At 56.3% G+C, this 26030-nt stretch overlaps 7 protein-coding genes across 7 annotated transcripts; 4 read left to right on the top strand and 3 right to left on the bottom strand.

Moving 5' to 3' along the window:
• Window positions 1-2167: 2167 nt before the first annotated feature.
• On the bottom strand, window positions 2168-5323 carry TRK1 (low affinity potassium transporter; the record flags this gene model as incomplete). Its single annotated transcript, XM_028640809.1, has 11 exons — window positions 2168-2423; window positions 2479-2522; window positions 2571-3285; window positions 3338-3452; window positions 3541-3876; window positions 3937-3987; window positions 4043-4285; window positions 4354-4490; window positions 4546-4732; window positions 4925-4970; window positions 5291-5323. 11 exons carry the CDS (start codon window positions 5321-5323, stop codon window positions 2168-2170), a joined length of 2163 nt encoding a protein of 720 aa, XP_028498775.1.
• Window positions 5324-5835: 512 nt separating this feature from the next.
• D7B24_006686 (uncharacterized protein) lies at window positions 5836-7258 on the top strand (the record flags this gene model as incomplete). The annotated part of the gene is made up of 2 exons (XM_028640810.1): window positions 5836-5968; window positions 6039-7258. 2 exons carry the CDS (start codon window positions 5836-5838, stop codon window positions 7256-7258), a joined length of 1353 nt encoding a protein of 450 aa, XP_028498776.1.
• Window positions 7259-10492: 3234 nt separating this feature from the next.
• Window positions 10493-12150, top strand: D7B24_006687 (uncharacterized protein; the record flags this gene model as incomplete). The annotated part of the gene is made up of 2 exons (XM_028640811.1): window positions 10493-11181; window positions 11244-12150. The coding sequence occupies 2 exons, from the start codon at window positions 10493-10495 to the stop codon at window positions 12148-12150; spliced, it is 1596 nt and encodes a 531-aa protein (XP_028498777.1).
• Window positions 12151-13092: 942 nt separating this feature from the next.
• On the bottom strand, window positions 13093-14915 carry D7B24_006688 (uncharacterized protein; the record flags this gene model as incomplete). The annotated part of the gene is made up of 4 exons (XM_028640812.1): window positions 13093-13865; window positions 13919-14415; window positions 14537-14696; window positions 14753-14915. 4 exons carry the CDS (start codon window positions 14913-14915, stop codon window positions 13093-13095), a joined length of 1593 nt encoding a protein of 530 aa, XP_028498778.1.
• A 5524-nt stretch (window positions 14916-20439) lies between these two features.
• Window positions 20440-21792, top strand: D7B24_006689 (uncharacterized protein; the record flags this gene model as incomplete). Its single annotated transcript, XM_028640813.1, has 3 exons — window positions 20440-20483; window positions 20568-21136; window positions 21197-21792. The coding sequence occupies 3 exons, from the start codon at window positions 20440-20442 to the stop codon at window positions 21790-21792; spliced, it is 1209 nt and encodes a 402-aa protein (XP_028498779.1).
• Window positions 21793-22186: 394 nt separating this feature from the next.
• On the top strand, window positions 22187-24990 carry D7B24_006690 (uncharacterized protein; the record flags this gene model as incomplete). The annotated part of the gene is made up of 2 exons (XM_028640814.1): window positions 22187-24832; window positions 24889-24990. 2 exons carry the CDS (start codon window positions 22187-22189, stop codon window positions 24988-24990), a joined length of 2748 nt encoding a protein of 915 aa, XP_028498780.1.
• A 277-nt stretch (window positions 24991-25267) lies between these two features.
• Window positions 25268-25768, bottom strand: UBC7 (Ubiquitin-conjugating enzyme E2 7; the record flags this gene model as incomplete). Its single annotated transcript, XM_028640815.1, has 1 exon — window positions 25268-25768. One exon carries the CDS (start codon window positions 25766-25768, stop codon window positions 25268-25270), a length of 501 nt encoding a protein of 166 aa, XP_028498781.1.
• Window positions 25769-26030: the final 262 nt, after the last annotated feature.

Here is a 26030-nt window from a genome sequence, read left to right on the forward strand (position 1 = left end):
ACATCGACGTCAGAACCGCGTCGAAACCCCAGAAACCAGACTTGATTCCGCACCCCCTAGTGGCTGCGCTTGTTTCTGCATCATGTCTGCACAGCCCCGAAAATACCTGGCCTGCCAGTGCCCTGCGCCAGGCGGATATTCATGCAGACTACCGCCTGTGCCGCTGGCTAGAGTCGCGGCTGCGGGGGGCGGGTATGGGACCATGGCTTGATGTGGTCTGCGACTGACGTGAAGGACGTCAATGGACTCGCCAAGCGCCTTTGCCGTGAGGATTCTTTCGTGTCTGGTCGCGTATGTTTCTTCTAGCGACGTCTGGAGGCTGACAATCAGCATGGGGATGTTCGGCTCCTCCATTTATGGACGAGACTCGGAGCATAACAAGGAGGCCGGCAGGCTTCAGATTCAGAGTTCCCAAGATCACCAGATCTCTCGAAAAAATTCGCCAATCATGTACGAAGCCTGCATGAAGAAACATTCGTGTTAAGACGTCTATTGACGTCACGCAGGCTATGACGATGACCTCAGGTTTGTCGACAGCCATTACTCCCTAAAACCGCAGTCATACTGAATGGCAGAATGCTTCCCTATGCCATTGGAGATCCTGTTCGCCGAGACATGTCCGACCTCTCCTCGTACAATAATAAGTGAACGACAACGAAAACATGTCCAACCGCTATTGAAGTTTCCCCCTCACGTACTAGGTAGGGCAAGCTGGGCGACTACTGCTACTCTCTCTTACCTCGGTATCATAAATAAAAGCGCGCGTCGATGACTTTTCGCCCGGACAACGAACAAGTCGCAATCGTGAGCACTTCAAAGTAGATCTGAGCTGCTTTCGTTCAGGAGTCTAACCAACTGCTTCTCGATACTTTCGGGATACAGGAGATGCCAGAGAAAGCAAGAAAACTTCTTGCGCGCCAAGAAGTACCGTCGGCACTCGACTCTTGTCTGGAAGGCCCCTACCGATGGCGCCCGATTCGTCGGAGAAGAAAGTCGCCAAAAGGCCAGGCTTGCTGAACCAGAAGAGGATAGCCTCAGGATATTGCGTCACGGCAAGTCTATATGTAGCATCCGTTCGAGGGCATCGTCAAGACGAATACTTACCCCGGGAAGCGGTTCGCATGAGCAGAGTGTATGAGGCACACTCGAACAAGTACCACTACTGACCGAAGTCGCATCCTAGCTGGAACTGCAATACTAAAAACGAAATCATCCATACTTACAGTCCGTCACTCGCGGTTCAGAGAGTACCATGTGGCAAGTGGTCGGCAAAAGAAATGTCACACCAAATGATAGAGCACCCCAATTTACAGTAGATCAACACTGTGCCATGCCTCCCTGCTACGTTGTGACCCTACTTTAAAGCCTTTTGGTGGGCCTTCTTTTGTCGATTGCTTGCTTGTGCGACAAAGGCTGATCGTTTGCCCTCCGACATGCTTCCCTGAAAGGTTCTCTTGGGCCTCAATGCGCCTGCGCTCGCTCCTCTTCTCCACCCCCAAAGCGTTGAGGCGACCATTGTCGCTCTGTTGTGGAACGCCTAACGAAAAGATCGGAGATATTACCATCCATGATGAATAACCCCAAACAAAGTTTTGCCGGCCGTTCTTCGTTGCCCAATATCCTCAAGAAGGGATCTTTGGGACGCGCCAACCGCTCGCAGCTTGCCTCTTTCACATAGAGAGTCAATTCCTTCTTGACAAAGCCCGAAGACCATCAAAATCATAGTCTGGCCTCCCAGAAGTGGAAGACAGCGATTACTTTCGTGCACCAAGACTTGAGCATGACGCATTCACTTGTGATCTTTTGAAACATCACGTCCACAGTTGCCGCACAGCTGCAGCGGCAGATCAGCAGCGATTGATCACGGATGGCTTTTATTTACGGACGAGGTGTTGCCATCTGATAGGCGAACCGATGTTCATATCTATGTGGTCAAGTTACAATTTTCACGAGAGTCGAAGATATCTGTACTGGGCAGAATTTCGCGTCTAAACACCCTATGATGCCCGTAGGCTTCTGTTCGGCCAAATCAGCGATCATTCTGTGAGTCTGGGTATGGGTCACTTGCTATCCTTCCGCGGTCACGGCAATCAAGGCTTGTTGGAGAATTGTTTTCCGAGGTCTGTCTTCGGAACACGAGTGTTTCCAACTCCATTGTGAGTAGAATCTACGGAGCTGAGCGAGCTCCTGATGACTGGGTGCGACCAAGCGACAACGATTTTGGGATCTGTTCAGCAGATGAACTCTCGTCCGATAGAGTATGTTCGGAGGGAAGAGTGATGGCGCGGTCGAGGGCGTAAGGCAGACCACGGTGACGACCTCGGATCATCATCGCGCAAATGACGACCTTGCTGAATATCGTATAGTGTCCCGACATCGAGACAAGTCCGCTTGGCCCGCCCAAAGAGAGCCCGACGTTGGCGCTTTGGCGACGAAATTAGCGGGACAACCTTCGCAGCCAAATGGAGGGAGACTTACTAGGCCGAGGTGACTTCGAAGAGGACGGCAAAAATAGAGAAAGTCTGCAAACGTGAGAATCGTGTCACACATGGCTAAAGAGTGACACGTACCGGTTCGGCAACATCCATGATAAGCGTCGACTCCGCGATGCAGATCAAGAATGTCCCTAAGAAGATGTACCACAGATCAAAGGTGAGTTGGTTTCGGACGTGAACCATGACATAAGAGACGCCGTTGTCCTCGTTGAGGTTCTCCTCCCTGGCCCAGATACCTATCGTGCGCTCCTCGTACGTGTTCGAGGCGCGAACGCTGATGGCAATGGGGAACACGGCGATGTACATCATGGTCAATAGGCTGAATTGAACAGCGGGGTTTACGTCAACAAGACTGAGTGTTGCCGTACCCGTGTGACGAGCTGATGCGGCTTGAAAAAGCGACGATAGAATTCGGGGTCCCATTGGCAGGTCGTTGACCGCTGGGTTATCGAGGTCGAGGACGATGATGAGGACAACATCGACAAAGTTGAGGACGACGACGATACCGAACAGAATCCAAGTCGGACGACTGGGGAAGAGCAGGGTATAGCATCGTCGGGGGTGGTCGAGGATGAACTGTATCGTCTCTCGAGTCTGGGAGTTCTTCGGCACCATCAATGATGTAAGCCAGATGATACAGCGTAAGAAAACGGGGTAGCAGGTGTTTCCCGCAAACGCCAGGAAGGTCATGACTAGCAAAGGCCATGTGGCATCCTTGAAAGATGCCATGGAATCAGGCGTTAGAGCAAAGCCGAGGTTATTGCTCATGGTTTGCGCTGAATAAAACGCCCTGAGTTCATGGTCAGTGGAAGAGCAGAAATATCAGAAGACTGATAACATACCACCAAGTTGCGCCAACCCCGGACTCTGCGAGTACGTCCAGATATTTAGATGGTGCATTATGGATCCAAGGAAGCAAGCAGATGGCGCCAAAGAAATGAAGCCCGAAGAAATACCCTGTCTAAAGTGTCAGAGTGTTGAGGTCATCCCAGGTTGCTGATCTGTCCTAGTCATGCGAACAGCCGCCAAGGGTATTTCGACATACCGAACACGAATTTGAGAAGAAGCTTTAAAGCGCGATATTCGATGCCGCCAAGTGTCTCGCGATCGGCCTCTGTCAAGTTGTGAAAGTTGGAATTTCGACCGACAGTTGCATGTCGAGAAAGATTAGGCAGATCGAGCTTATTGTTTGCACTGGCTCTCGACTTCGAAGTGGTCCGTCTCCGAGGCGCCGGACGAACTTTTCCGAGGATGAACGCTGACGTCGCCGCCTTTTCGATGGATGTTGCCGCGCTCAGGATCGTGCCTTCAGCATGAAACGAGCTCCTCCGCGACCTGCCGCTGCGAAATTCTGGCAAAGGTTTGATAGCATCTGGGTCCTCTATATCTTACATGTCAGTTGAAACACACTCGATGAAATCTGTCGTCGGATATGCCCTACCTTCAGTGTAGCTGCGGCGGAGGCCAGGCTCGATTTCAGTGATGGGTGCTCCTGCAGGATGATCGTGAGTACAAGACGGGTCACAGAGTCGAAAGGCTCGACGCACCTCTGTCGGACTCTCGTGGATTCGGAATCCTTAGAACTTGCTTTTCGGATCTCGAGTATCCACTAGCAATGGCCTTGTCATCAAATGTAATCGTAGTGGTTCTTTGTGGAGCAGAGAAGGGCGGGCTTGGTGCTGGAGCAAGAGCAGGTGCTGGTTCGTCAATGACAGCCGTCTCCTGGCTTTCTCTCCTCGTCGCAGGTCGTGCCTCTTCCTCATCATTCCTGGTCACTTCGCGAGCAATTCCTTTCGTTTGTTAACACCTTCACCATGCACTCGCTGGGGAAGGACAGGTTAATCGAGACAATACATACCAGCCTGCCTCAGTCGTTGACGGAACCAGAAAAGTCTCACTGGAACAACAATAGCATTGAGAAACATCATGTTTGTGATAATCGGAACAACGTAGAGGTAGACCTGCTGATAAGTCTTGAGATCTTTGACGTCAACCCTGTTTGCAGTGGTCAGCTCGCGGTCTCATTCAGAGACGAAGGAATCCCACGCACGGGTTGAGGCCCGATTCGGTCGAAGCACTGCATCCGAAAAGCAAGGCATCTTCGGCCGTCAGGTTGCCGTATGTGTACAGCACCGGAAAGGCTGACAGGCTACAGAGTAGGATCCAGGCATCTGCATGACGAATGAGCTCATACCACGACAAAGAGTCTTCTTCAGCGCAGCCAGTCTCCTCTCTACCTACAGTGTATTCTGATGAAGTTAAATCGGGGTTTCCACATGCCGGGCTTCAGGCTCGGCGACGGGCTAAAGAGCGGAAGAGAATAAGGCGCGTGGGCGGTTATCCTTCGGGGCCGAGACACGGAAGAGCGGGTGAACGTAGAGCGGAATTGCGCAAGTCTTGTCCGCGAAGATGAGGAAACAGATAGATACCGACCGGCAACAAAATGCCGTAGATTCTGCGACGAGACGAAAGAGGCTGAAAAGCACCAAGCACAATTTAGGACGACACGAGCAACAAGACAAGCTTTTGGTGCGGGGGTGCTGCCTTTGAATACCGAGGCCCCTGTCCGAGTACCCTGCCGTGTGGGAACCACTACAACGACCACATCTCGTGGGGGGTCAGGGGAGGGGGGCGACAAATGGAGGTGTGAGGGTGAAAGAAGGAAATTCATCGAGGCTCAGCCCCCGAGCGACTCCAAGCCTGGCCTAGACGGCCCATGATGGGATGTGAGCGCCAAACCACATGCGCCGCACATGCGGGAAATCATTCGGCTCAGAAAAGGACCAATAACAAACACTCGGGACACAGTCCCCCTCCCTCAAAGTCATGGTGCTGGCGACCAAACACAAGCGTCAATCTAGCTGGATCACCAAGTCAGGCGCCTGGTGCTGTGGCAATCAATGGTGGGTGCTCCAGCGATCATCCATCTTCCGAACCCCGATATTTTTGATTATCCCTCACCGAGTTTGCCGTTGACATATCACAAAACGCGACTTCGTTACGGGGAATCAGAGCAATGTCCCCAACCGCCCAAAACGGCAAGTCTTGGCGTGCGCCCGCCAGATGACCCATATATGACACTGGAACCGGCTTAGTCCCCGGCAACAAGTGCATGTTGCGTCCAAACCGCAAAGGGGGCTGTGTAGACCTCATGTCGGGGACGAATCCTCCTTGCCTGCCCGACAGATGACCGGGTGAAGCCATCAGCAGGGCGCAGGCCCTTTCCTGGTTCTCGTCAAGTCGCAGAAGCCCTGATGGCTGACTACACACTGACGTATCGGTGATTTGCTTCACGAAGTTTGGTTTCATCACGATTCAATCCGTCGGAGGCAGATGCGCCATGGCTCTAGATTCCACGTTCTCGTTCACTGGGACAACTTTTGACCTCGCAGTAACAGGCCTCGGGGGCTGGCTACTTGTTTTTGGCCCCTTCTCGTCGTTTTTCAAAGACCGGCTGTACCTTTCCGTCGCCTGTGAGTCGTATTCAACGCAATTTGCCTCACGATGACGATGGTATTTGACAGCAACCTGATTTCTTAACAGGCTTGTCTTTTCTCGCTGGTCTCGTTTTTGCCAGATCCACAGGTCTTGTCGAGCCCGTGCATTTCACAGAACACGGGAACATCGACGAGGTTGCCGCGACGACGCTGGACCTCAGTCGTATTGTGTTGGGCGTGCAATTACTGTTTGCCGGCGTGTCTCTGCCGCGACGATTTCTACGCACAGAATGGAAACCCCTCTCATTGCTCCTTGGACCTGGCATGGCGGCCATGTGGGGTTGCAGCACTGCCGTCATCTGGCTACTGGTACCAGGCCTGAGTCTCATTCATGCCATGACCATCGCCGCATGCATCACGCCAACGGACCCCATCCTGTCGGCTACCGTCCTCGAGGGCCGTTTCGCAGACCAGAACGTGTCGCGCAGTCTTCGCGATCTCATCATTGCCGAGTCGGGCGCCAATGACGGCCTCGGCTATCTTTTTCTGTTCTTCGCCCTGGACATTGTCAAGTACTTCCCAGGCAAGATCGCTGGCGCGTCTCTCGGCGAAGGCCAGCTCGGCGAGGCCTTGGGTTCCTTTTTCGGCAACACTTGTCTTTACGTCGTCGGTACGAGCATTCTCTACGGGTGGGTTGTCGGGTATGCCGCCAAGCTTATGCTCCAGTGGGCAAACAGCAAAGGACACATCGACCGCGAGAGCTTCGTCACCTACTCGGCAGCACTGGCACTCTTCATCCTCGGGACCTGCGGCATGGCTGGCGTTGATGATGTCCTGGCGTGTTTTGTCGCTGGCAACGCCCTCACCTGGGATGATTGGTTCCGCCTTGAGACGGTCGAGGACTCATTCCAGCATGCCATGGACACACTGCTCAATACAGTCATTTTCATGTGGATCGGAGCTAGATGTCCCTGGGAGTCGTTTTGGGCGTCGGACATACTTCCCTTCTGGCGCCTAGTTGCCCTCGGGGTTGGAATTCTCATCTTTCGTCGGCTCCCTGTCGTTTTAGCATCCTATCGACACATCCACCAGATCGAGGACTTGCGGCAGGCTCTTTTCGTGGGATACTTCGGCCCCATCGGCATCTCGGCCATCTTCTACCTCTGTGTTGGTCTAGAGTTTCTTAGGGGTCTTGAGACTGAAACCGGAGCGCACGGCGAGCTCAGACGCTTGAAAGAGCTCATGGTGACTGTTGTCTGGTTCCTGGTCGCGTTCAGTGTGGTAAGTCTACTCAGTGCGTCTTTGGGGTTGTCCGTATTATGCTAACGCAAACTACTTCGTCAGATGATCCATGGATTGAGTGTTCCCGGTGCGATCTTCGGGATGCGGCTGAAGCGATTCTTGTTCTCCCTCAGTGCATCTTCGTCTCAGGGTTCGATCACATTGTAGAACATTCGTGTGGACCAATGTCGAGAATCGAGCGGCCAAAAGCCTTTAACCATGTGTTGAAAAGACCCTCGCCCGAGTCATCAGCATGATACTGTTCATTATCTTGTGAGGCCCTCCGATGATAAGGCCTCAGAAGTTGATGATGCCGTTCCAACCTACGCAAGCACACATCCTGGCGCGGTGCCTTCGCCTTGACAAATGGGGTTCAGTTTAATCTGCACATTGTCGAACGCGTGTTCTGTTATCTCAATTAGGTATGAGTTGACAGCTGCATCAGAGCTGCAACTCAGCCTCTCAAGAGCCAGGAGCCAAGACATAACAGATGTCCAGCTTGTACATCGCTCCTGTTAATCAGTAATTTTTGCGGCCTCGGTGTGTGTTGCCAAGATGAGTCCTCAATGCGCAATGCTCATTGCTCGAATCTAAGAAGATGTCGGTGTCTCTAAAATGAATAAAGAAAGTGAAAACGATAGTGCGAGTAAATCGGTTGTCCATCATTGGTCATACTCGCCAGTCTCTATTTTCGTGGAGCACATGTTGCCTTGGCTTGCCTCCCAATGAGGGTGACATGGTCCAGCTTGGTGTGTCCTGGGTCGGTCGATTGGTTGATCATCAGACCAAACGTGTGCCGTGAAGTCTGCATTTGCATCAAGGACCATGTTGTTCACCCTTTTCACTGCGAACCCTGCTAATGTGTGATGAATATGTCTCAATGGTGAACGGGGTGGTAGGTTGCGTTGTCATGACTGATGTCGGCTTTGCCTCTTATCCACTTCGATACCCTTCAGCCCAGTCGCGGGATGCTACCACCACACCCAACCCTAGCAATATGGATTACGAATGGCTCCGATCCAAGCACATACGACCATACCTACTGGAAAGCTCGGGATCCCGTCCGCTCTCCCACTCGATAAACCAGTAAGGGCCGGACTAGTAGTCGGGTGGGTGACCACCGGCGAATCCCCGGTGTTGTATGTTTTTGCGTTTTTATCGACAAGTCTTGCCCTTTTGCAGCTGCCAGAGCGTCATGGCAGACTTATGCTGGCAGACTGCAGCTCAGTCCCCGCGACTTCAAAGGCTACCCTGTCCGGCAAAGCTTCACTTCGCATGCTCGACGGAAACTCAAACGCTTCTAAGGTTGACGTCATACCCTTGACGATCATAAAGTCTGTTCAGGACAATTCAATGGTTGCTCCATGGCCGATTTAAGATGCTCCTCGAATAGAGTACCTTTGGGACAAAATTGAACATGTTTCACTTCTATTGTTTGACAGCACACCCAGCTCAGCTTGTACCCACTCCAACGAGGTCAACCAGTTGTCTCCAAAGGCCCCACGACCTATTATCTACTTGAGCAACACGAAAGCTACCCGAATCGCAATGAAATGAACAAGGCCGGGATCTTGCTCGATGGGTGGACTATACGGCTCATCGAGGTGAGCATTGGAGCTTAGATGTTGCTCGCCTGAAAGAAGTCAAATCATGAAGCAAAACCGTTCTTTCTCGTGTCACTATGCACTCGACCACATACTTCGACAGCGGGGCCTCCAGTCTGGTGCCCACCAACGACAAGTGCAAGACGCTGCCGAGTTACATGTAGGCCAGTGCCCGGATATTGCAAGTGATAAGCGGCGGCAACCTTAATTATCGATCTGACTTTAGGCGACGCAGCCCAAGTTCGATTTGCATTCCCTGAAGCGTCCCCGGCGACCCCTGCAGCAGCAAGTTCATCCAGGACTGCGAGTCACAAGACCCGTCGCTGTACGGCACATGGTAGGATGACTACAAAAAGCCTTTGGCATGCCAGTTCGACGCTCTCTATGAAGAGAAGTGCCACGACGACCTCGAGTGCTGCCAGGGGTAGTGCTCGACCGGTACTTGCGAATCTCCCAGCTCACAAGAGCGATGTCCACGTCTAGAGGACTGTCCGTTCGCGCATGACTGTCAACCTGCCATGAGGGACTGACCATAACGAGAGGCGGTGCTTTGAAGGGGCGACCGCCGACGGCTGGCTGTGTCAAGACGGCGTAAGCGCGTGGCATTATAAATGCACGTTTGGGTGGCAGGGAAACAAGTGCTACGAGTATGATCCAACGGCTATTAATTGGTCGTGCCAAGGGCAGCGAATATTACTTGGCCCGCAATGCTGCCCAGGTCAACGCAGCCATCGAGGCAAAGATGCAAAAGCCAAAGGTGAATAAGTTTGAGTTTCAATAAGTTCCCTCTGCCTGAGTTGCATGGCGCAGTCAAAGTTGCGGCTTGACAGCTCCGGGAGCCGAGAGACGGAATGATCCAAGAGCCCGGGCACACCACCAAGAAGGGATCCCGAATCCGAAGGCTTGTTATACGAGGCCGGTAGATATAGTATAAACGCCCAAAAAGTCGCCGTCTTGGCTCCCAACGACGTGGAGCCGGTACTGCAAGTCCAAGCTCAATCATCCGTCAGTCATGCACCCAAACCCACTTACGGCCCCTCTTTACAACAGCTAAATGGGCGACAAATCCATTCGTCATCCGCAGATGGACCCAGGCTTGGATATAGTGCAGTTCGGATGTCCGCGGCGAATGCATGGCTGACGGGTTGACGCCACTGCATCGACTGCAACCTTGTCCTAGTCGACCACTCTTGATTCACTTTGGATCGCGACTCGTTGGCTGCAGTGACCCCCGAGGCTTTCCCCCCACCTTGGACAGCCGCCGAGCGTACACGGGACTTACACGGCCGATTGCGCGTGGCCTGACATCATCCCACGCTAATCAGATTGGGGATATGCGCAAGAGAGGCTGATGGAGTCAACTCCACTGACGATGGAGGCGTCACTCTGCAGCGTGCTGCTGACGGAGCAAGGGGGGGTCCCAGGCCAGCCGGCTGATTTGGCGAGCTCCGTGGACGGAGCCATTTTCGTTTTCTTATGAGAGCAAGGTGATATGAGACGAACGAGCGGTGGATGATGAGAAGATCGGACTATAAATTGGGACCATGTCGCTGTCGCGCGGTCGAGGACGAACCCATCTCCAGGCCCGTTCTGCTTGCTCAGGAGGATCAGCTCTAAGTAGATCTGCCGCCAAGCCAGGCCAAATCCCAGGTCACTTCTCACCGCCAGCCGAATTATGGCTCGCCTTCTCTCCCTCTTGGCCCTCGTCAGCACGGCGATCGGCTCTTCTATCCTGTTCGAAGGTGGTACCATCATCTCATGGGATGACGCCTCCTCCTCCACAACCATTACTCGCAATGCCTCCCTCCTGATCACCAACGACACAATCACGGGCATCTACGCCGCCGGCGAGTCTGTTCCTCGGCCATCGGGTAACGACACCCAAATCATTGACGCCACGGACAAGATCCTGACGCCGGGCTTCATCGACACGCACCGTCACGGCTGGCAGACAGCCTACCGAACCCTTGGCTCCAACACCAGCCTGTGGGAATACTTTGGCCGCTACGGCGAGTATGCCTCGGCCGGTCGCTACACAGCTGACGACGTCTATCTGAGCCAGCTGACCGGTTTGTACGAGGCCATCAATGCCGGCGTGACAACAACGCTCGATCACGCGTCGCACACGTGGTCGAACGAGACGGCCGAGGCGGGCCTGCGCGCCAGCGTCGACAGCGGTGCGCGTGTCTTCTGGGCGTACGCCATCCGTGACATCACCAACTTTACCATTGCCGAGCAGATCAGTAACTTCAGGGACATGGCCAGGGCGGCCATCTACGAGGGCACGCCGACGAGCCTGGGCATCGCCCATGACACGTTCAGCAGCGATGCCGAAGGTGCAGCGGCCGTCGTGGCCTTGGCCAAGTACGTTCTTGATTGTCTTTCCGGAGGATGCGACGTCGTGCTTTGCTGACATGCATGAACAGGGAGCTCAACGTCTCCGTCATCACCACCCACCTCCTCGAGGGTCCCTGGGGCTGTAAGTCCAATGCGCCGAACCCCTTGCCCCCCCCCTCTCCCTTTCAATTTATTGCCCTGTCCCCTCTCGAGACCGAAGCAGCGCTGACATGCGTCATTCGCTTGTTCCCAGTTTCCAACTCGCCCGAGCTGCTGCAGTCGCTCGACATCCTCAACACATCCATCCCCGTCGTCTTCTCGCACGCCTCGTTCCTCGGCTTCACCGCGCACGAGCTGCTCAAGGCGACGGACCAGCACATCTCCATCACGCCCGAGTCGGAGCTGCACTACGGCCACCTGCACCCGACGTCGCACCTGCTCCTCGACCAGGCGTCGCTGGGCGTCGACACGCACTTCACCTTCAGCACCGACATCCTGACGCAGGCGCGGCTGTGGCTGCAGCGGGTGCGCGCCCTCTTCTACGCGCAGGGCCTCGACGCCTGGAAGATCCCCGTCAACAACCCCATGTCGGCGGGCCAGGCCTTCATGCTGGCGACGGCGGGCGGCGCGCGCGCGCTGCGCCGGCGCGACCTCGGCGTGCTCGCGGCCGGCGCCAAGGCCGACGTTGTGCTCTGGGACGGCGCCGGCCCGGCCCTGCTGGGCTGGGACGATCCCGTCGCGGCTGTCATGCTGCACGCGAGCGTCGCCGACATTGACACGGTCGTCGTCGACGGTGTCGTCAAGAAGCGCGCCGGCCGTCTCGTCGTCGACGGGTACGACGGCCTCAAGACGCGCTTCCTCGCCAGCGCCCGCCGCATCCAGCGCGTCCTCAAGGACACGCCGCTGCCGGCGCCCACCGGCGTCTTCATGTCCGGCGCCGAGCTGACGCGTGTGCAGGAGGCCGACGTCGTGCCCGGTAACGGTACGGGGTACTAGGAGTACGCTTTTTGTTGTTCACCATTGCCCAGCCTCGACCATCCATCATCGTTTTTGATGGCTTGTTGGCAGATTCTTAGCTAGACATAGCGGTTGCGCTAAGAATAGTGCTATTACTACCCGAGTTTAAACTATCCGTCGTTAGTGTGAACACGATCAGTAATCGGCTTAGCTGCTTCAAAGCAGCTGTAGCGTGTCATGTTTTGAAGAGAACAGCAACTAGCGCCTATCACCTTGACCAGTCATCACTGGTATCAGACCAGACCCATACAAGAGCAACATCAAGTGGTCATCTTGCAGACACATCACACATCGAAAGATCATGTATCGCGTCAACGCATCAGATTGATGGATTGTCAATCCTAAGAGATGAAGTCTCACCAACAAAGCCTGCAGGCCAGAGAGCTTTGCTGTGCCTGGCCAAGAGGTCAACCCCGTTGTGTCTCCTGCAAGTCTCACTTGCTCGAGAGCCCGGGCCCGCCCGGTCATCGTGATCCGAGGGGAAACACTCAAGTTCATCACCCGTTTCAAGCCAAACCAAGATGTTCCTCCAAAAAGGGTGTACCAAACGCAACGTGGGAACACGGGGCGAACCTGATTCGCCCATTCTTGAAGATCATTGATGGTTCATCATGCGGCGTATGAGGCGCGAGATAGACCTGTCGGAACGTGCGGCGGATGATGGCACGGAAGATATGTTCTGCGCTGAGAAAAGACAAGACAAAAAAAACGGGAGTGAAAAGCGCAACCGGGAACCCTGCGGTGGTGTACGTGTGCAAGAATGGGCCATGGCGCAAAGCGACAGTCGTGAATAAACAAAAAGCTGGTGGCCCCCTCTGCCAACGATGCATTCCTTAACCATCTGGTTGAATGCCACAAGTGCGGTCTGCAAGTGCAAATCCATAATCAACATGGAACGTTTCACACGCGGTTCAACCTCTGCTAGCGGTGGCGGTGAGAGAGGCCGCGGGCGTGCCCGTGCACGTGGCGCCTAAGACGAGCAGCAGGAGCTGGCACCGGCGTCGCCTCGGCTGTGACCGTAACAGTCATAGTCTCATCGAGGTATTCCGTCACGAAGACGGTTTCCTCCTCCCAGTAAATGATCGAGACCACGTTACCGACGGTCACCGTCTGGGTGGAGTAGTAGGATTTGTTCTCGACCAGAACAGGAGGCTTCACCTCTGGTGTGATGACTGGCGGGGCCGGTTCCGAAGACGACGAAGAAGACGGCGCCACAGCAGCAGCAGCGAAGAGGTCACCACCGCTGCTCTCGGGTGCAGGGACCACAGCTGATGAAGATGGAATCTCAGGCTCGGGGATCGAGGGCTCGGGCACAGGGGCGGGCGAAGCAACGACGGGGGCAGCCTGCTGCGTAGACTGAGCCGGGTAGACATAAGCCGTCGAGCCGGTGACAGGCTTGGGGGCCAGGCTGGGAACGAAGGTGGGCTCCTGAGGAACGTCACCGCCGTATTCCTCGTGGCCATCGCCAAATGTGATGGGTACGCCGCCAGGGAGAGACTTCAAGGGACCCTGGCAGTCCTCGCTCGCAAGAATCTGGGGAACGTTCATCTTGCACTCGCGAGCCTTCTGCTCAGTGACAATCTCGAATAGCGGGCAGTCAAGGATGTTGCCAGAGTCGCTGGTGCAAGTATCGATGACCTGCTGGAGAAAGCCCTCGTCCCAGCCCATCATGAAGTCACCGTGGTACCCGAAGCCTGTTCATGGTCGTCAGCAAGGTCTCTTACGAAGACAGAGTGGAAAATCTTACCCTCGGCATCACCGTTGGACATGACAAACCTGCCGTTGCGGCCCTCGAGAGGCTTGGTGTTCCAAACCACCTCGAAGAGCATGTTGGGCAGGTGCTTGTCGAAACCCTCAGGACACTTGCCGTTGTTGAGCTCATCAGGATAAGCGACATGGGAGCGGTGGTCCTCCGAGTCAAGGTCAACACCGTTCCAGCACGAGGGGAAGTTCATCTCAGTACGGATACCATTAGGACAGTTGGCCTGGATGAACTGCTGCGTGGGCAGGAAGTGGCGGTAGAGAGTAGGCTCGGCTTGCCCGGCGTAGTTGAGGCAGTTGAAGCCCATCGACCGCTCACGGAGCGACTGCTGGGTCTTGAGGCCGAGAGCATCCCACTCGTTCGCGGGAGGGTCAGGTTGCGTCAGGTTCCAGGCTGTCCAGGAGCGTTGTTTGGTATCCCCCGCCACCATGCGGAAACCCGCAGGAAACGCAACAAGGTTGGGCAGGTGGTATTGGTAGTATCTGACAGCTACATCAGTGACGTGTTCCAAGATATGGCACAGCGGGTATCTGTAGTGAGGATTTGGCCTCGCGTTGGGATGGCCTGAGATTCCTACTGCCAGCAGAGGATCGCATTACTTACGCAAGCATACCGCCAACCTGCTCGACGAGCTCAAACTCGCCGGTGTCGGTGTCCTGGAAGTACATCGAAGGGTGCCAGTACGCAGACTTGTCCTGGAGGACACGACATGAGGTGCAGTCGCCGTCGCGGAGGTCATCGTACGTAGCGTTCATGCTGAAGCCTGCGTTGTGAGTTAGGTGGGACGAACGCAAGAGAGTTGGACATGTCAAGACTCACCAGACGAGCCGTGAATCGAATGGAGATGGAGCGAGGGCTCTCCGGGTGAGATCATAGGGTCAATCCGGGCAAGGCCAACGCGACCTTGACATTCCATGCGAAAAAAGGCGTCGACGCCCGCAGCCATGAAAATGGCCGTCGGGCCAACACTGGAGAACTTCATTTTTTGGTGCTTAAAAGCTATGTTAGGCCCTTAAGACTGCTGTAGAAGGCTGTCGTGGGTGAAGCCGACAGTCGAGACGGGGAGGTCCTGTGCTTGAAAGCAATGGAAATGATCTGAATGCAGATCAAAAGAAAAAATAACGAGTCGGAAGTGAACACAGAGTCTTCTTGAGACAAGTCGGCAGTGATTGATAGCGATGCAGTTGTGCGTGTGTTCTGCAACCCCTTTTGCGAAGGCTCTACTTTGGTGATCAATAGTTGTCTGAGGCCGGCCCCACTATTGATATCTCGACAAGGTGGCGGATATTGCCCTCGAGTTGCAGACAGACGAAGAGCCTGAACAATTGCGCCGTGTCAAGGTGCTGCCGTCGCGCGCGCAACTATCTGGTGTTGGGCAAGGTCGCGTGATGGTGCCTTTGGATGTCAGGCACTAGGCAGATGGTAATGCGGTCTAGCACGACGTTTGATATCCTGAAGGCGATAAACTCGATGGTTTTGGTCTACGGACTCTTTCTGATAAGCCGGGTGGACTTTGATCTGTACGCGGGCGACTGGATAGAATGCTGAGTGGAAGATGTTGTCACGGGCTGTGTTGCGATGGTCGTCGATATGGCACTGTGAGATTTTTGAGTCTCGACAGAGTGAATGGTAGCAGCTCGCGTTCCCGGCAGAGAAACAAAAAAGTCGCGATGATAGAGGTGATCAAAAAAAAACCAGCAGAGGGCAGTCGGTCGCGTATAATTTGCTGCTTCTGAGTATGGGGCGAAACGAATGCGGTCAACACGAAGGGTATCGCAAGAGGGTCGAAGAAGGTCGGAGGAGGGCGTGAATGTAAAGACGCGAATGTAAGGAGGAGAGGCGAAGCGGACAGGCGTCAACAAGGTCGAACGATGTCAAAGTAGAAATCGGAGGCCGAAGAGGGATCCCAAAGGAGTGTCGAGGTGGGTGAGAAGGAGCGTCAAGTACGACAACCTGGGGGATGTCGCACAAAGGGAGTGATTCCCAGGAATGAGAGAGAGACAACCAAGCCGAAGCTGAAGTGAATGTGAGGAATACAAATGGGATCCAGAGAAGTAGAAGGCTGGGGTGCAGAAGAGAGTGACGAAAGGTGGGTTTGGCGCGCAGACGGAGGAGGGTAGAAGAATGAACGGCGGGGGTGGGTGGTAAGGAGCGTAAAGCAGAAAGTGAATGTGATGGTGGTGAGGTGAGACGCGGAGGTGGAAAGGAGGGGGGGGGGGGGTCCGGCAGAGAGTGTGCCGCAGGTCGTCGTCAGGAACGCAAAGCTTCTAAAGGAGGGCCAGGAAGCAGGAACCAGAGACAATGGCGGGCGGGTACCACTTCTATGGGAATGGGGGTTACAGGGGACCGGGGTGGCATGGCAGGGGGGATCGGTGCGCCAACCAACAACCTTGGGTACCTACCTGCCAACCTTACCAGGGGGCAGGGGGGTTTATTTGGGTGAGGAAGGCGGTCGCTGCCCCGCCAAGTTCAGACGTCGATGGATTGAGCAGGCACGACGATGAGGAGAGAAGGTGGTCAGCGTCGCTTTCCAGGGGCAACTACCCACGGCACGCGATCCGATAATGGCTACTACGTTGTGTATGCTGTGCTGCGACGCCGCACCACATCCTTTGTGCCCCCCCCCTTTCGAGTGCTCTTCAATGTTCCGTCACCCATGCCTCACACGGGCTATTCGTCCCTCTCGTTCCCTGTTCGCGTTTTGCCGTTTCTTTTGCCGATCGAATCAAGCTGTCGACCTCTTGGCTTCCCTGCTCTGGGACTGCCTACAAAACAACAGCCCCCAACGTTCTGAGCGCCTGTTGCTTGACGGCACTGTCGGCACATACGACTCTGACGATCCTGTGGATCTGTCTGACGATGGGGAGGGCTGGTCATCAGAAGTTTGTTTGCCTTGCACAAACTCGGCCAGGCATTTGTCTGTGGCTTCCTCGCAGGACAAGCAACCAGTGAAAGGAAGCAAGTGTCAAGAGGCCAGTGGTGCATGGTGCGCCGCATCGCCAGGTGTCGACCTCGGTACTACCTCTCGCGTCAGAAGGGCCGAACCAACGATAGCTCTCCGGGCGATGATGATCGAGTCGCATAGCATCACCGTCACCTGAAGGCGTCGCGCAGGGACCAGTGCACAGCGTCTGCGCATAGCGTCTACATGGTACGCACAGCTGAGGCTCATGCTCAGGTGCCGAGACGATGCGACGATCAGGAATGTCAATTCGTCCGAGATGGGCGCTGTCGTCGGAGATCTGCATAAAGGGAAGGGACGCCTACGGACGAGAGAAGCAAGTGCCAAGTTCCAGCAAGGAGAGATGTTCAGCAGAAAGTGCCAAATGCGCAACATGGGAAATGGCAAGGGGGAACGTCAGATCTCGGGGGTGGCAGCAGAGTGGAGACCAGAGACGCTGCCTGCCACTTGGGGGGCGCGCTTCTGCCGCGCCATTGGGCGAGTGCGGGGCTATTGTGCCGGCATGATCAACGCCAGGGACAGGGACCGCCCAGGGACCTGAAAGCCTCCTCAGCGGGGGGGGGGGAGACATCCAAACGAGTCAGGGGCGCTAACACCTTGGGCGGCGGCACCTTCCCGAACTTTGGACGTAGCTGTGAGTGGCTGTTTCCCCTGAGAAAAGGTGAGGCAGGCACATGCCTTGGCGCATTGGGCTGCTGATTGCCGCTGCGCGCCGTTGCCTGCTAGCTGCTAGTGCTGCTTGTCCCACCATCGATCGCTCCTGCCACCCACCCACTGCATCGCCACTGCCATACTCGTACTATTCAATGGCGCGTGCCGGTGTGCCGCCTCGTGGAATCTTACCTTCATGATGATGGGCATTTGACCTCAATAGCTTCCCCTGCCACCATGTCAGTCTTCCTCATGACGGTCTGGATTCCAGCGTCAAGCGTGCGCGCGACAGACGCGATCCTGCCCACGCGCTGCACCAGACCTTGCAGCAGCAGCAGCAGCAGCAGCAGCACCGCGCACCGCCTCCTGACAAACGGGGACACCCCTTCTTACGACGAAGCACGAGCCTACCATCGTCCCAAGTCCATGTCGCACCACTTCAACTGGCCAATTCCCGACGAACTCATAGATTGGCCTGAATCCGATGTGCGCTGGCCGCCTCACAAACACCGACTGCACGCTGTCGACTGTCGCACTACATTGGACGCCTACCAGCCAACCCACTCGCTTCGTCTTTGATTCTGTGTGTGCCCTTGTCGTTGAGCAACCATGTCGTCTGTCTAGGCCCCGTCGATGATTGCGCAAATTTGCTTCCATTTGCTTCAATTTGCTTCAATCTGCCCTCGGTGGCCTTGGCCTTGGGATCCGACGCTAACGCTGCAGGACATCCTCGCACTACAGCGCCTCCTTCTCGCCTGTCATTTCACACCTGCTGTTTCTGACACGATGGACCGCTCTGCGGTGCCGTGTCAAGGCCCGAGGCCGCGGTACCTTTGCCTGCTATTGAGATACGCATCTCCAACATGTTTCCTCCATCTTGAGGCAATGGCGTCTAACGGCTGTACTGGATCTTGTATCGCCAACCAGGCTGACCAGTCCCACGATCATCATCAGTAGTAGATGGAGATGCTGGAGAGCGAAATTATGCCAAGGAAATTGTTCGTGCCAAGGCCCCTCTCGAGGTTCACCCTTTGTTCCTTCAGCCCCAGGGGTGAAACCCGTTTCGGATCTTCTTCTCAACACTACAACGCTGGCCAATGAGCGCCACCCAGCAACCCCTACCTTCACCTGGAATTTGAAATTCGATCCTGGGGTGGGCGCAGCCGCGAAGTTAGCCATCTGCCAGGATGCCGAATCGCCAGCTGGCCGACAGCAGGCACGGGCCTTTGTCTTCTGGAATTCTGTCGAAACGAGTCATCGGCTTCCGTGACATGGCCGATGTCTTACTCTGAGAAAAATGTCCCGCTTTATGACGACATGTGTGGGTGATCACTATTTCGCCCTCGTGCACGATGAGACGTCCCTTGTGTCGAGGGACCGGATAGCTTGAAGGTCGACAGCACAACACGGCGGCCTGCCTGGATGGATTGTGTTTAGTTCCACTACGTTTTTGCTCGCTCGCAATGACCACAAGTGGCTCGTGGGTGTTTTATACAGAGCTCACACCGTGATTGGCTTCGTTCAATGAACTTGACAGAACATCACGTGCCGTTGTTTTTGATGCCATGGGATCTCGTAAGGCCGGGCTACCCAGCCAAAGAGTTGGCCAACTATGAAGGCTTCATTAATCAGATTTGACTATCAATTCAAGTCCAGCTGTCACTGAAGCTGGAGCGAGATGCCGTCATGCAAACCCGCCGCTACCAGCTTGCAAACGAATCGTCGAGCATGAGGCTTTGGCAGGTGAACCCAATTTGAGGCCAGGGCTGAACAGCGTGATAAGCCTAGAGCCTCGCATAAAGAAGAATTGGACCTCCAACTAAGCCTCAAATCCTTTCACATAAAGATCAACCCACTTGCTCTCCAGGAACTCGTTGTCTGGTGGCTTACGTGGCGAGACCTGTGATCAAGTATCTCAAGAAAACGATAATATTTGCTGAGAGTTCGCGAGATCCATATCGTGGAAGTTCTTGAACTACCTACATAAGACATCTCTGGCGCGCTAGCGACTTGGACAGAGGTTTTCACTTCTTGGATTTTGCCTCTGGATTCATAACTTCACCGCCAGCCATCTCTCCGTTTTGGTGTTCGTAAGGGCGGTTTTCCTTGGGCCAACACTACGTTGCATTCAAGCTGAGAACACGTCCACGTCCATCGTTCCGCGACCAGGATCCCATGCCCCCCGTCTGTGAAGTCCCTTGCCGCAGGCGAGGCGCTGATTCCGCTCCATCCGTTGGTGTATCTTGTGAAGGACTCGGCTCGGCCCTGCACGTGTTTGTCTTGCCCGCTAAAAGAAAAACACAACAACGGATGGGATTTATCCCACAAGGTCGGCATCTACGCATCAACTCCCTGACGCGAGGCCGATGGCAACACCCTCTACGTCGCCAGTGAGACGACCGGGTAGGTGTCGAGAGTGGTAACGTGGAAGACATACGGCGTACCCTACATCCACCAAGTATGTCAAGGCAGGTAAGTCACACATTCAAACTGATTTTTTCATGTCAAGTATCCAAAATAGTGGTGTCGTGTTAAAGGGGACTCAAAAACTTTAAAAGCAGAGGGTAAGAAACAAAAATAAATAGGAACAAGACCGCAAAGGTGGCGGTCAATCAACCAGCCCGTCACGGAGCGTCTCGAAGCGCCGCAGCACAATTTAGCGCCACGGCGGCCAGCCAAAGGGTTCGGTCACGCTCCTCATCTCTCCCCTCTCCACAATGCGATACTTCGCACGCTCATTTCCCCCAAAGAGAATATGTCAGAGCCAGCAACGCCGCCGGCTCAGGCATCTGCCAGACAGAGAGACTGGAGGTTTACGGAGACTGGCATCCCGTGCGAATGGGCTGAACTCTATCGGCCAGGAGGGTTCCACCCTACCCATCTCGGAGACATCATGAACGATCGCTACGAAATCATTCGTAAACTTGGAAACGGGTCGTATTCAACTGTTTGGCTAGCGCTGGACTTTAGGTTGGCATCCCGCAATGCGTGCACTGAGCTCAACTGATGACTGTCTACCAGGTCCAACCGATTCGTTGTCCTAAAGATTGGTGTCTCTAAAAACGGCAACCACGCATATCTTGCCATTCAACGAGATCTGGCGAGCAAAGCAGCCGAAGATTCCGATTCACGCTATGTGGTGGCTCTTTTGGACTCCTTCATCCAAGAGGGCCCAAACGGGCATCATCCATGTTCGGTTCTCGAGCCCATGGGCCCCAGCGTATCCTCCATTCTCAATGCTCCGCGGAAGATACTCGACTTGCGCAACATGCAGCCCCGGCGATTTTCAACACAGAAGACAAAGGCGATTCTGCGAGACGTTCTTTGCGGTCTTCGCTTCCTTCACTCGAACGACATTGTGCACGGCGACCTTCAGTCAGGCAACGTGCTATTCTCCGTGAGGGACTTGAATTTGATTAGTGTCGATGACCTCCGACAGGACATCAACAGTTCCCGAATTGAGTATTTGAAACGGAAAGATGGCAAGATTGACAAGTGGGCTCCCAAGTATTTGATCGTCGCGATGCCCCTGAACGACTACGTTCGTCCAGACGAGGAGCAACACGTGAAGATCATTGATCTGGAAAGCGGTAGGTTACCACTCTCATCTTGCGTCTCATGCTCTCTAACACACTGTCTTGGACTACTAGCCTTTCTTGAGAGTGAGCCTCCCCCGCGAATTGTTACGCCAGTCGCCCTGAGGGCGCCAGAAACCATCCTCGGCGGTCCTGTTAGCCGTAGTATTGACATTTGGAGCTTGGGCTGTCTCCTGTTCGAGCTCTTGACCGGCATGCCACTCTTTCAATTGGCTGTCGTGGGCAATGCGGACGAAGCTCTGGACGATGATTACATGATCCAACTCGCGGAGGTCCTCTCGCCACTGCCTGAGAGCATAACGAGTAAGTGGCCCAGAGCGGGCCAATACTTCGGGCCCAACGGTGAACGTCTGGATGCCGCGGTTGGAAAGTCCAAAGAAGATTCCCTCCACTCTGATGACGACTTGGATGAAGAGGAGGAGGAGGAGGACGATTTCGATGACGACGAGGTGGAGTTCCCCACGGGAGGGTTTGGCCCTCCTCTGCCCTGCGATCCGCTGGAGAAGCTTTTTGGGGACAACAAACCTCAAGACGTTAACGGAGACGAAGAGAAGACGATTCTGTCTTTGCTGCGATGGATGTTGCAGTATGAAGTTTCCGAGAGGCCTACAGTTGATCAGGTGCTAGACCATGCGTGGTTCGAGACGTGAGGTCAGGCAGGTTTCACAAGACGGACTGCGCGTGAGCAGATGTGTAAAGAAGAAGCTAGATAGTAAATATGAATACCCATGGTCATGCAGACTGCCTGTCCACGATTGTCTCAGGTACCTGGGTCTGAACAACCTCACCTACCTTACCTGAGGTACGTATCCAAGGTGCCTGAGACATCAAGCCGGCGGCTTATGTCAGCAGCCAGCCCCGCCGCGCGTGTCACCACAGACGGCAAGCACCAGCTGGCCTGGAGCTCCTGGCTCCCACCTCTCGATCCACCTCACACGACACATGCCATTGCATCCTGCATCTCCTTCTGACGACCTTATGAACCACACTCCATGATCCTCCGACAATAGAGTTACATCGATACCCGATTCTCCCGCCTCCAAAATGGACGACCTCTCCGGGTTGGACTGGTCCGCATCGAGCACCAAACAACAGCCAAAAGCCCCCTCCATCCCTCCAGGCGCCAACTACTACGGCTCAGCCCAGCTGAACCCCTCGCCCTCGCCCTTCCAGTCCGGCCGAAACACACCCCTCTCGACGACGCAGAGCAAGCCCTCGACGCCGCCCGTCGTCGGCGGCCAGACGAAACCCCCCGCCGCCCCCGCCGACAGCTTCAGCAACCTCCTGAACTTTGGCGGCCCCGCCAAGCCCAACGCGAACCTCTCCCTGCGCGAGCGCCAGGAGCGACTCGAGGCCGAGAAGAGGCAAAAGGCCGAGGAGAGGCGGAAACAGGCCGAGACGAGCTTCGGCAGCGGGCAGTTCTGGGACACGCTCGGCAACAGCAACGCTGCGTCGCGCACGGCGTCGCCTGCGCTGGCGCCGCCATCGCGCGCCCCGGCCACGTCGAGCGGCCACGGGGTCGGCGCCAGCGCGAGCGCCGATGACGACCTGTTCGCGGCGTTCAACAAAGATACCAAGGTCGACAATGCGAGCCACTACCCCCCGCCGGCTCCCAAGCCCGTCGCACCGGCACTTGATCTGAGCGATCCGACCTCCTGGAACAAGGCGCCCGCCGCAAGTCCGAGCAATGTCGACTTGAACGATGACGACGACGACCCTTTCGGCTTGAACACTATGAAGGGAAAGGCTCCCGCTGCGGCACCGGCGGCGTCGACCAACACGGCCGACGATGACGACTTTCTGGGTGACCTGGCGAAACCGGTGGAGGAGGTACGGCGCAAGCACACCCCACAATCGAAGCAGCCCGAGGCAGGCAAGCCTATCGAGGGCTTCGACTCGAGCTCAGACGATGAAGCACCTGTGCAGCCTCCACGAAGAGGAAAAGGCCAGTCGGACGCGTTTGACGATGCTGTCGCGCAGCTCGTGGACTACGGCTTCACACCCGAAAACGCCAGGCGAGGCTTGACGGAGAGTGGTGCTGGCCTCAACGTGCAAGCGGCGGCGAACTGGCTGCTCGACGATGCGCATCGACAATCAAAAGCGAAGGCACAGGGAAAGGATCCCCTGGCCGAGTCCAGGCGACATCGCGACGAAGGACGAGCCGATGGGCCCCGGCGGACGGATTCTAGGTCACCCGCTGCCGGCGATGACCTCTCCAAGGCCGCCGCGGCTGTGGGAAGCAGCGTCTTCAAGGCGGCCAACTCGTTCTGGAAGACGAGCAAGAAACAGGTCGCGCAGGCCTACGCTGAATTCAACCAGCCCGAGGGAGACCCCAACCAGCCGAAGTGGATGCGTTCGGCACAGCAAGAACAGGGCCAGCCTGCACCCAGGAGACAAGCTGCAGAAGCGACGGACGAGGCCATGATGCTCGACTCTGGCGCGCGACCAGAGAGGAGACCGGCGCAGAGACCACAGGCGCCACGGCCCGATGAGCGCAAGGCGTCGCCGCGAGGGCAATCCCCGGCTCTGTCGGCTGGCCCGTCATCTGGACGCAACAGCCCGGCGCCGAGGTGGCAGCAGTCCGCGCCCGTCATTCCCGATTCGAGGGCCCGCGCCAGCAAGCTTGCGATGGAGGACGACAGTCTCTCGTCCTATGTGAGCCCGCACAGGAGGAAGAAGGCTACCCCCCAGCCCCAGCCCCAGCCACAGTCCCAGCCGGCAGCACCGCAGGAGGAGCCTGATCTACTGTTCAACGCGCAAGCACCAAAACCCCAGACGGCACTACCGCAGCGCCCAGCACAAGCTGCTCAGCCCGTCAAGCGGCCCACGCCAGCTGCCGCTCCACGGGCAACACCTCCCGCCCGCCAAATCCCAACCATCTCGCCAGCAGCTGTCGCGCAGTCCGCCCAGCACCGCCTCGCGGGCACCCAGCACTTCAAGCGTGGCGACTATGCCTCTGCCCATGCGTCGTATTCCAGCTCCCTCGCAGCGGTGCCATCCACCCACCCCCTCGCCATTGTCATTCTTACGAATCGCGCCCTCACCTCCCTGAAGAACGGCGAGCCGAAAAAGGCTGTGGAGGATGCCGACGCCGCGCTGCAGGTCATAGGCCCTTCTCAGGGCCAGGGCGAGCACGTCAGCGTCACGACGGACGCTGGCGCCGAGGAGCGCCGCGACATGCGCGACCTCTACGCCAAGGCGCTGAGCCGCAAGGCCGAGGCGCTCGAGCAGATGGAGCGCTGGGCGGAGGCCGGTGCCGTGTGGCAGACGTGCGTGCAGGGCGGCATCGGTGGGCCCACGGCCGTCGCGGGCAGGCAGCGGTGTCAGGCGGCTCTCGCGCCGAAGCCCAAACCCAAGCCCAAGGCGGCGCCCGCGCGAGCGCCCGTCAGGCCACGTGCGGCGGCGCCGCAGCAGCAGAAGAGCTCCGAGGCCGTCGAGAGGCTGCGGCAGCAGAACGTGGCGGCTGCGGCCGAGGATGACGAGAAGTTTGCGCTGTCGGAAAAGGTCGACACGCGGATCGCGGCGTGGCGGGACGGCAAGCGGGACAACCTGCGCGCCCTGCTGGGAAGCCTCGACACGGTGCTCTGGGAGGGCAGCGGGTGGAAGAAGGTCGGGCTGCACGAGCTCGTCATGGCGAACAAGGTCAAGATTGCGTACATGAAGGCGATTGCCAAGTGCCACCCGGACAAGGTAGGTTGATGGTCGTGCCGATGCATCGTGGACAAACATGTGCTGACTCGAACCAGCTTGCGCAGGACGCCAGTACCGAGGTCAGGCTCATCGCGGCGACCGTGTTCGCGACGCTCAACGAGAGCTGGGACAAGTTCAAGTCGGAGAACGGCTTGTAGGCGGTTGCTAGGCATGCATCAAAAGGCAGCAGGCTGTGGCGTTTTTTTGTTCGTTTTTCTTTTGGTTAGACGGGGCATTAGACGGGACTCTGGCTGGGTAGACGGATTATTCAATTCACAAGCCCCCCCCCAACGCCATGCTATGTATGCCAGCCTGCGCGCGCTGCCGGCTTTCCTGGTCACTCTGTTCCCTCGCGTGTCGTGAAGCCTCCTGTTGCCTCGTCCAGCCGCGCGGCACGTCTTGTTCATCGTCCCACAGCAGAAGAAGCACATGCCATCACAGGCCGAGCATCCGCCTGACGCCATCGCGGACCTTTTGCTCATACTCGCGCCGCCTCTCGCGCCACATCTTGGCGGCCTCGACATTGGCGGGGCTCTCGTCATTGGGCTCGGCCAGCATGCTCATGACGCTGATGAGGATCTTCTCGACGCTCTGGATGGGGCTCCAGCGCTCGCTCGCGTGCTCGTAGTGGTTGGGGTCGTCGCCGGGCGGGTGCAGGATGGAGATGCAGACGAGGCCCGAGGGGTAGACGTTGGGGTGCCAGACGTCGGCGAGGAAGCGCATCGACGGCGGCGCCAGCGGGTAGTCCTTGGGGAAGCGCAGCTCGGCGGGGAAGACGCCGCCCTCGAAGGGCGTGCCCTCGGGGCCCTGGATCAGGGCCTCCCAGTGCAGCAGGTCGTCTTCGGTGACGGGGCCGGCGGTGATGCCGTCGGGGGGGTTGTTGGTGAGGGCGCGGTACTCTTGGAGGAGACGGCGGTGGGCGGTGGACTGGGCCATTTTTTTCTCTTTCTCTTTTCCTTTTTCTTTTCTTTCTTTCCCCTTTTGGTCTCTCAATCGCCTGAGGAGGGCGTATCTGATTCTTGTGTTTGGTTGATGGTGTTCCTCTACGTGGTTGCTGGTGTCCTGGTGGTGACACAGCTGCTTCGGATCGGCGGGGTTCTTGGACGCTGCTTCCCCCAATGCCGATATGCCTTAGTAAGCAGCTCGAGCTCCCGATGAGAAACAGCAGAGCTCCACAGTCTATGGAAGCTCAGAGCTC

This window comes from Verticillium nonalfalfae (genome assembly GCF_003724135.2).
Source record: "Verticillium nonalfalfae strain VnAa140/NRRL 66861 chromosome Unknown scaffold_5, whole genome shotgun sequence".
NCBI classification, from domain to species: Eukaryota; Fungi; Ascomycota; class Sordariomycetes; order Glomerellales; family Plectosphaerellaceae; genus Verticillium; species Verticillium nonalfalfae.